Consider the following 8,804-nt stretch of genomic DNA (forward strand, 5'->3'; position numbering starts at 1 on the left):
AATTTAAATTTGAAGAAACGTTTCTTTTAATATGCTCCTGTTGAAAATGATATTAATTTGGATCAAAGTTTCCTAAACTACGTTCCTGTTACTTGATAAAAATTCTACGGGTTTTATTTTAGCACGGGACAACACTAACTGATGTGGTATGAATTGACATTTCTCAACGCTTCGTGGCATAAGTGCAGAAGCGATTCCTCCCTTTCTTGTAGAGTGCCTCAAATCAAGTTACCATACGTAACTTTCACCTGACTATTGATTGGAAAAATCAATATATTATTGAACCTGGGTCTCACTATTTTCGGGGAGGTGGAGGCGGGCTGGCTACTTTCGGGGGGTCGCTACTTCCGGATTTATCAGTGGCCACAAGTTTTTGACGTTACTTTCGAGGGGGGGGGGGTAGCTACTTTCAGAAGCTTACGGTAGTACATTTGGACTTAAAAATAGATTATGAGCTACTTGTAGCTCGTGATTTCTTTGAGTGATAGCTGGCTCGGGGTGTGCCCTTGTCAACTATCACGCAAAAGAAATCTCGAGCTCATAATGTAATTATTAAATTATAAACTTTTACTTTATGCCGTTTTTCTTAGGTCTACATGATTGATAGAAGCTACAATTTCCATACAAGTCCTTCCTATTTGAGATTTCTTCCTCAGACATGGAACTCTGACATCTGTATGAAAATAAAGATAATTTTCAATGGCCAAGGTATATTTTAAAACTTATGTATCTTTTTCCGATCTCGTTGTCTGAAGGGCAGTGTCTTCTTTTGTTAGAGATCTCACGCTCAGCGCGTCTACTCTTGTCTCTCCTTGATTTGATGATTATTGATCATTAATTGTTAATAGAATTAGATTTAAGAAACACGTACCCTGCAAGAGCGTATGTGTTAAAATCCGTGCGCCAGCTGTCGATGCAATGATCGCGCAGGCAAAGAGAAATCATTTGCCTGGTGAAGCAACAACATAACCGAACAAGCACATAGATGTAAAAAGGCAACAGAAAGTCACCCCTCCGCTCTACGAGTTTTGAGCTCGTCTAGATCTCCCACTGGCTTTGATTGGCATTCCCTGGGGTTAAGTGTAGCCATGTGTCCGTGGTTAAAGGGACATAGTCAGTTGGCGTACATGTTTTATATGACTGAGAAAATTTCTTTATTGTGTTTGGCTCTTTAGACAACAGTAAAAAATATGAGGCGAGTCCCATCTCACAGTGGCTTGTGGGATTGCAACCAAGGACAATATGGCTTCCTGTCTTTTGTTTTTCCCCGATAACGGTCCCACTAGCCACTACGAGATGAGACTGGTCTCAGGTTTTCTCTCGTCCCTAAGTGACAAATGAAATTACTAAACTTTTATTCCAACGAATTAATTCCTAAGAGACCTTCCCGGAAATGACGGCGTCGTCAGCAAGATGCATGTCACCTCCTCACTTTGCTCGCCTCAGTCTTCCTGGACTGTGCCTGTCTGCGTGGTGTTCCAAGCCTCGTTCTGAAAATCCTGATCCCTGGTTGCGGGTGAACCTGGGTACTCCGCAGTACATTTTGTTTGTTGCCACACAAGGCGCTGAGAACAATCAAAACAAGTTTTTTGTTTTGTCGTATTATCTTAGTTTTGTTGATGTTGACGATGGAGAATGGAAGAGGTACACGGAGAATGGAAAGTTGAAGGTAGATAATTTTGTGATCCAAACATATTAAAGTTTAGAAGTAGCTTAATATTTTAAATTGAACTATAAATAAAACTAGTTTTTTAAAAGTATTTCGAGTTCTTTAACGCCCCGTCCACGCTACGCTGAAGGAATTTAAAAACGTAACAATTACCCGGCAGTTTTGACTTGTGCTTGAGAAAACTCGATCAGCGAAATGCCATGATTATCGTGACGCCAACTGTTTCCGCAAGCTCCGTTTTCAGAATGTTTTCGTAAAGCTCTGTTTTCGTGACGGATTAGTGTGGACGGTAGGGTTGACCGCAGAAATAAAGCAGCGTTTTCAATTTTCTCCGGCATGGTGTGGGCGGGGCCTTATTATGTCTATAAAGCACTCCATTACTTCGAGCAAGTGATTTTTTATATGCTTACGTTATGAGTTCAAGAGAACAATTTTATGAAGATTTTGTAAAGGAAATAGTTAATTTAGTTCTCTTGTATTTGTCAGTTACGTAAGCACTCACTTGGATCTTAAAGTACCGCACAAGATGCGTGTGAGCGCTAACGATTCTTTTATTGAATGCAATCAACAACTTGTTACGAAATACTTTTAAGCAATGAAAATCTAAGCAAAAATGTGTTCATAAGCCAAACAAAGGTTTTTTTTTTCTAATTTCCAGATTTTTGAAGGAAACTGGGACGCATCAACTGTAGTAAAGAACGCTATCTTGCGTCCATTCAAGACTCAGACACTGAGGTTTCATATCGATCGCTGCAAGTCAGAACAATGCTGCTTGCGGGTGGAAATTTACGGGCCTGGTAAGTGATAATCCTGGCCATATCTCTTTCTTAGCTTGCATTAACACTATGATGCTAAGCCAGGTTTTCAGCAAAAAGAAAAAAACGACAACAACAACAACAACAACTAACATTTAAGTAATCTGTAAAGACTTTTGGACCATGGAAACTAGAGGGCTCGTTTTCAAGAAAAGAGATATTATTGCCATCAGTTTCAGAGGGATAACTTAATGCTCCATTCTCACTTTGACGCAAAAAAAAAATATAAACCAAGTGGTTTAGGGCGCTGGTGTTGTAATCCGAAGGTCCCGGGTTCAAGGCCTCCACCCTGCAACTAGCGGGATTTGTTTCTCGGTAGTTCCGAGTTCAAAACCCCGGTCACGCTGTGTGAATAGCCAACTGGTCTACCTTCTGCCAGAGGGGATTTTTAACTATGTTACGTTTATTTGCAATATTTGTTTCCTTTGTTTCAGTGGCATGCTTGTAAACTAGCTGAGCTTAGTGCTTGTATAGCTTAGTGCATGACCACTATAAATAAGATTTACATTTTGTTTTACAAGTACGTCGACAACACATGTACAACGTTTTCACTAACATGCCCTGCAGCTGGAACAAAAGAAAGTGTTTAAATATTAAAAGAATTCAACTCCCGCAGGATGGGTTTAAGAGGTCGTCATGGCCGTCATTTCATTGTGTTGAGACACCAATATGTCGTGACGTCATGTAAAAACACTCTATTGATTTTGCGCGCTTTACATTTCCCGCCATTTTGTTTGCGAAACGCGAGTTCTATCCGCGCGAAAATCCATGTCTTTGTCACGTGGATAATAAATAGTTGTTGACGCCATGTTGCCGGGAAGTGTTCATGGCAGCTACTTAATTGATCGGTGGATTCATTAAAACCTTTAGAATGTCAAAGAGCGCTTGGAATGGAAAGTGGTGAAATTTCCGACTCGCAAATCAAGGCTTCTTCGGAATCTGGTTCCACTCAAGCCGCCATCTACGGCAGACTCCACCGTGTAGAAACACCCGGGAGGGACCGCGGAGTCTGGTCATCCGCTACACTAGGTGCCAATCAGTGGCTCCAGGTCGATCTGGGCAATCACGGCAATAGTACAATAACACGAGTAGCAACACAAGGAGGGAATTTTGTCCTCAAGCAGTGGGTAACCAAGTACAAACTGCAGTACAGTAATGATGGAATAAACTTCCAGTACTACAGGGAACTAGGACAAACTACCCACAAGGTAAGCTATACTGAATCAAACTGTAGGTACTCGGTAACGCTAGTGTCACGCCATGTTGTTAGACCTGCGTCACGCTTGTGTCATGTCATGTTAAAGGTGCTTATAGGATCCAACGAAACAAAAAGTATGATAAATTTTCTTTATTATTGGGCATGAGCAGAAGTTCTGCCACGCCATTTTACCAGATTAGGAAAAGTCAACGCGGTTATTTTTTGCGCGTATTACTCCGTACTACCAGTCTGGTTTGCACGGTTTAGAACACGTGCGCGTGCAAGACTAGAGTCGCAAGAGACGAAAACAAATCCTCCGTAGGAAAAAAAGATGGCGACTGGTACATTTACCCACAATTCACAGCGCACGAAAACTCGAATTACTCTGGTAAAAACTTAGGGAAACGTTTTAAAACCTTCAAACCTATTCCACTGACAAAATTTCGTTAGCACAGGGACAAATATATATAAAAAATATAGCTTTCCTTGTGCTATATGAGCTGTGTAAGGCTAGCATGGTATTGTGGTGAAATGCATACACAGGCGACATCATATTTCCTACGCAGTACTGTGCAAGTTTCAATGTCCTAAATCTTACATACATCCTAAATTAAACCAAAATAAAGCAGTCGAATAAGAAATCCTTTCTTCCATACTTTAACGTAAACTATCGGTTTAAAAACCTTTTGGCGCCTTATGACGATATTTTTATCATTTCTTTTACAAAGGAAATAAAAATAATAGGTCTTTTATTCTCCAAGAAGTTTTGAAATTTTGAAATTGCTGAATTTTTGTCTTTAATAATCACGCAGCTTCTTTTTGAAGATATGCAATGACCTGGCGTCTGTCATTCCAAAGTTTATCAAAGCTAACCCTGAATTAAAAGTGAAAAACGGTTTAAATAATAATTTGCGATTTTACTTGTTTAGGTTTTCGCTGGAAACAGAGACAGTAACTCTGTTGTGTCACATGACCTAAATGCATCAATCACAGCACGGTATGTCCGTTTTCGACCAATCGCGTGGCATAACTGGATATCAATGAGGGTGGAGCTCTATGGCTGTAGACAAGGTACCATCGAGATTCTAGAGGATCTGTTTCGATAAAAAGTTCTCTAGTCTCTTATATCCAAAGTTTCGGTTTTGCTCTAAAATATGAGAGACCCTGAATTTTGGAGATGATAGCGTCAGATTATAATGGGTCCCTTACCGTTGTTGTATTTTCCATTTAGTCCCTAGTTAGTTTAGAGCGGTTTTAATTGAGAGCTGTAAAACCAAAACCAAACCAATAACTTACCAATTAGACTACTCAGCCAATCTCAAACCGTGGTAAAACCAAAACCAAAACCAAAACCAAAGTAATTGTCTGATTACTTTCGACACTCAGTTGAAAACCGCTCTATTTAATCGTAGAATTTGTTTCACTAATGTCATATTTAATGCTATAGAATCTAAAACAGTCAAAACAGGCCTTTGTAAAACGTGTTGAGCCGAAACCCTTACCCTGCCTTGATTTTCGACCGGAAAGAGCCATCGAGAAAGAGAATTGCCTCAGAAATGTATAGTACAAATACTTACAAAGAGAAGATGGTGTTCTATGTTCTCCAGAAAATAATGCAGGCTTGAGGTCTAGAAAAACTGCTAGTGGACAGCAGTTCAGCAGTTTTTTATTAGAAAACATAGGAACATCATCTTCTTTATGGTTTAGAATATAGCATGAAAGAGGAAAAATATTTATATAGAAGGGGCGGTGGTTACGCTGACCGAGATATATGTGCGCTATAATTTCCAGTCGTGCATCTATTAAAAAAAAAAATAATGCACGCCTATCTCCAATAGCGCGGTAAACAGGAGCTATATTCTATTCTATATTTTATATAGGGGCAGCAGGCATGGCGCAGTGATTTAATCGCTTGCCACCCACCAATGTGGCCCGGGTTCGATTCCGGCCCGGTGCCATATGTGGGTTGAGTTTGTTGTTGGTTCTCGCATTGCTCCGAGGGTTTTTCTCCGGGTTCTCCGGTTTTCCTCCCTCCACAAAAACCAACACTCCAAATTCCACTTCGACCAGGATAGAGGACCTGCATGAAAACCAGATAAGGCTGATGTGGCTTCCTCTCTAAATATTTGTATTTATTTTTATATTAGAGTATACTAACGCTGTATTTGTATCCGCTTTAACCATTAGCGTGCAATGTTAAAGCTCTCGGAATGGAAAGCGGTGCAATCCTCGACAGCCAGATCAGTGCTTCCACGGAATATAGTGACGAGTACCTCGCCAGCTACGGCAGACTGAATTATAACGATAGATGGGCGTGGTCCTCTTTAGAAAATGATCCTGATCAATGGCTCCAGGTTGATATAAACAGTCAACATATCAGTGTCGTGCGCGTAGCTACGCAGGGAAATCGACCTTATCTAGATCAGGAATACGTGACCAAGTACAAGTTACAGTACGGCAATGACAGACAAGTGTTCTATTACTACAGGGAACAAGGAGAGTCCACAGATAAGGTGAAATACCTTATTTAGTAGAAAATACAAATAAGCGCCACACAGTCTGCATACGAGCCAAGTGGCCCACCAGGCCGGAGCTTGTCCCGATTTCTGTAGCATGAAGCGACTAGGAGTATTTCTACTCCCCCCCCCCCCCCGGATGGAATGCTAGTCCATCACGGCAGAGTTAGCCCCAGCGTTAAGTTCGCCGGCACCCATTTATACACCTGGGTGGAGAGAGGCACCGTGAGAGTTAAGTGCCTTTCCCAAGAACACAACGCAATGTCCACGGGCAGGGCTGGAACCCGGACCGCTCGATCCGGAGACGAGCGCACTAACCATGAGGCCACTGTGCCTCCCACAATTCAACAACAATAACTTGAAACCTTTGATTGAAATGGGTCACTGCACCCTTAATAGATAACTTGCCACAGATTACCAATGTAATTACCTGTGACCTCCTCCCGTCTGCCTTCGTTGCTCAGTCGGTAGATTAACGATGATCTAGTCCGGATATCGTAGGTTTGAATCCCACCCAGGTCAAATAATTTTTCTTTACCTCACGGTGCTCCCACTGACCGACTATCAGGCAAACGCGCAACCTGATTGGCCACACAGGTGCCTTGTGACGTCAGCAAGACGTTTGATAGATATTATTGAGAAGATTATTTAAATAAGCCTGTCAAGTGCGGGACTGAGTGCTGGAAAATATTAGAATAATGGATGGTCGCGAAGCCAATCAGGTTGCAAGCTTGCCAATAATCAGTCAGTTACTTTTACATGGCTGTTAGAATATTTTTCCAATGGCAATGCTAACTAATGGTTTCTAAGGTTCAAATAAATCGACAGTTATTTCTACTTTAGATTTTTGCTGGAAACACAGACGCATTCACTGCTATGTCACATGACTTAAACCCACCAATCGCAGCACGCTTCATCAGGTTTCGGCCAGTATCTTGGGTGAAACACATATCAATGAGAGTGGAGCTGTATGGCTGTCAATCAGGTATGACCTGTGTAAATATAAAGTGGCGTCTGTTACTTCTGCACCGTTGGATTCCATCGTATAGACTGTCAAGTCTATGTCTGTCAAGTTCGTCCAGATCGCCAACGAGATATTGAATACAAGCGATTTAAACGAACCCAAGGAATTTTTTTGCGGTAATGCTTATCAAACAATTCCAGTTTTTTACGCGACGAATTCAACACCTGCAAAATCTTTAAGACGTGATCACTTTTTCGAAAATCTGGGACCGAAACCAACTGTACACGAAATGTCCTGAAATATACTCATTTCAACAGACGCCGAGGATCAATTTTATCAGAGTACAAGTTTTAATAATCTTATCAAAACTTATCAAAACTTACTAAATTTGGCAATAGAGAAAAAAGTATATAACAGCTCATTAGTCTAAATATTTAGTGTATGATCAGTTTATAAACTTTTTACACTTTTGTTAACTTTTCTAGCAGCTTTTGCGACACAAAAGATATCAATTTATTTGAAACTCCTTCACTCTAAGGTTGCCGAACACAGTTTTTAAACTCTGAATTGTTACTATTCTACTATTGTTGCAGTTTTGTTTGAGAAGATATATCAAACACTATGACAGTGTTAAACCACATTTCCAAACACCTCGAGGTTCGTCAAAAATACTCCGCTGCGGGTCGTATTATATTTTCAATTCTCCTCTCGATGTCTGGAAATGTGATCAAACATGACCTTTCGTGTTTGATATATTACTTCTCTACTGCCCACACTACCATTGTATTTCTATCCATGAAAGCATTTGGATGCAACCCAGTGGCTCTAGGGATGGAAAGCGGTCGAATATCTGACAGCCAAATTAGTGCCTCTTCGGAATTGAACGCCTTTGTGGCCGCCACCCACGGCAGACTAAACTTTCAAGAGAAAGGAGCTGGCTGGGCAGCTTTTATACAAGATGCTAATCAGTGGCTCCAGGTTGATTTAAATAATGAACGCACGAGTGTGATGAGTATAGCAACACAGGGAAGGACACATCAGAATAATTACCAGTATGTGAAGTCGTACAAACTACAATACAGCAATGACAATGTCAATTTCCGATACTACAGGGAACAAGGACAAACTACAGACAAGGTTCTTTATTTCTTCAATTACATCTTTAAATTTACAGTGTAACTTGATTTGTAAAAAAACATTTTCATTCTTTGTTTTTTTTTGTTTGTTTGTTTGTTTGTTTTGTTTGTTTTTTTGATAAAGCTACAGCATTTGTTATTTTACCGATTCAGATTTTCGCCGGAAACACGGACGCTGACACTATTGTGTCACATGACCTAAACCCACCAGTCACAGCACGCTACATCCTTTTTCGACCAATTACGTGGCAGTCCGGGATATCAATGAGGTTGGAGCTCTATGGCTGTACACAAGGTAGGATTAAAAGTGGAGTTCAACGTCCTAATTGTATGAGGTTTTCCTAGACCTATCATCTATACTGGGTAGCGACATAATAACGACATAAACAACATAACGATATAACGGCGTCATAGCTTATGTCGCAATGTGAACATGGACCTAAAAGCATAAGGAAAAGATCGGTTTTTTTCCTCATGTCGTTATGTTGCTATTATGTTATTATGTC

At 40.6% G+C, this 8,804-nt stretch overlaps 2 protein-coding genes across 2 annotated transcripts; both read left to right on the forward strand.

Moving 5' to 3' along the window:
* Positions 1-2,388: 2,388 nt before the first annotated feature.
* Positions 2,389-6,213, forward strand: LOC145470492 (lactadherin-like). The gene is made up of 4 exons (XM_081454307.1): positions 2,389-2,466; positions 3,355-3,692; positions 4,612-4,753; positions 5,870-6,213. The coding sequence occupies exons 2-4, from the start codon at positions 3,375-3,377 to the stop codon at positions 6,211-6,213; spliced, it is 804 nt and encodes a 267-aa protein (XP_081310433.1). The 5' UTR covers positions 2,389-2,466; positions 3,355-3,374.
* Positions 6,214-7,819: 1,606 nt separating this feature from the next.
* On the forward strand, positions 7,820-8,700 carry LOC145469074 (discoidin, CUB and LCCL domain-containing protein 2-like). Its single transcript, XM_081452732.1, has 2 exons — positions 7,820-8,299; positions 8,452-8,700. The coding sequence occupies exons 1-2, from the start codon at positions 7,874-7,876 to the stop codon at positions 8,641-8,643; spliced, it is 618 nt and encodes a 205-aa protein (XP_081308858.1). The 5' UTR covers positions 7,820-7,873; the 3' UTR covers positions 8,644-8,700.
* The last annotated feature ends 104 nt before the right edge of the window (positions 8,701-8,804 follow it).

Source organism: Orbicella franksi, chromosome 15 (genome assembly GCF_964199315.1).
Source record: "Orbicella franksi chromosome 15, jaOrbFran1.1, whole genome shotgun sequence".
NCBI lineage: Eukaryota > Metazoa > Cnidaria > Anthozoa > Scleractinia > Merulinidae > Orbicella > Orbicella franksi.

Coding starts and splice junctions, on each gene's coding strand:
- LOC145470492 (XM_081454307.1), top strand. CDS start 3,375: ATGGAAAGTGGTGAAATTTCCGACTCGCAAATCAAGGCTTCTTCGGAA. Junction 3,693..4,611: donor TAGGACAAACTACCCACAAG/GTAAGCTATACT, acceptor TTACTTGTTTAG/GTTTTCGCTGGAAACAGAGA. Junction 4,754..5,869: donor GCTCTATGGCTGTAGACAAG/GTACCATCGAGA, acceptor TTTAACCATTAG/CGTGCAATGTTAAAGCTCTC.
- LOC145469074 (XM_081452732.1), top strand. CDS start 7,874: ATGTCTGGAAATGTGATCAAACATGACCTTTCGTGTTTGATATATTAC. Junction 8,300..8,451: donor AAGGACAAACTACAGACAAG/GTTCTTTATTTC, acceptor TTACCGATTCAG/ATTTTCGCCGGAAACACGGA.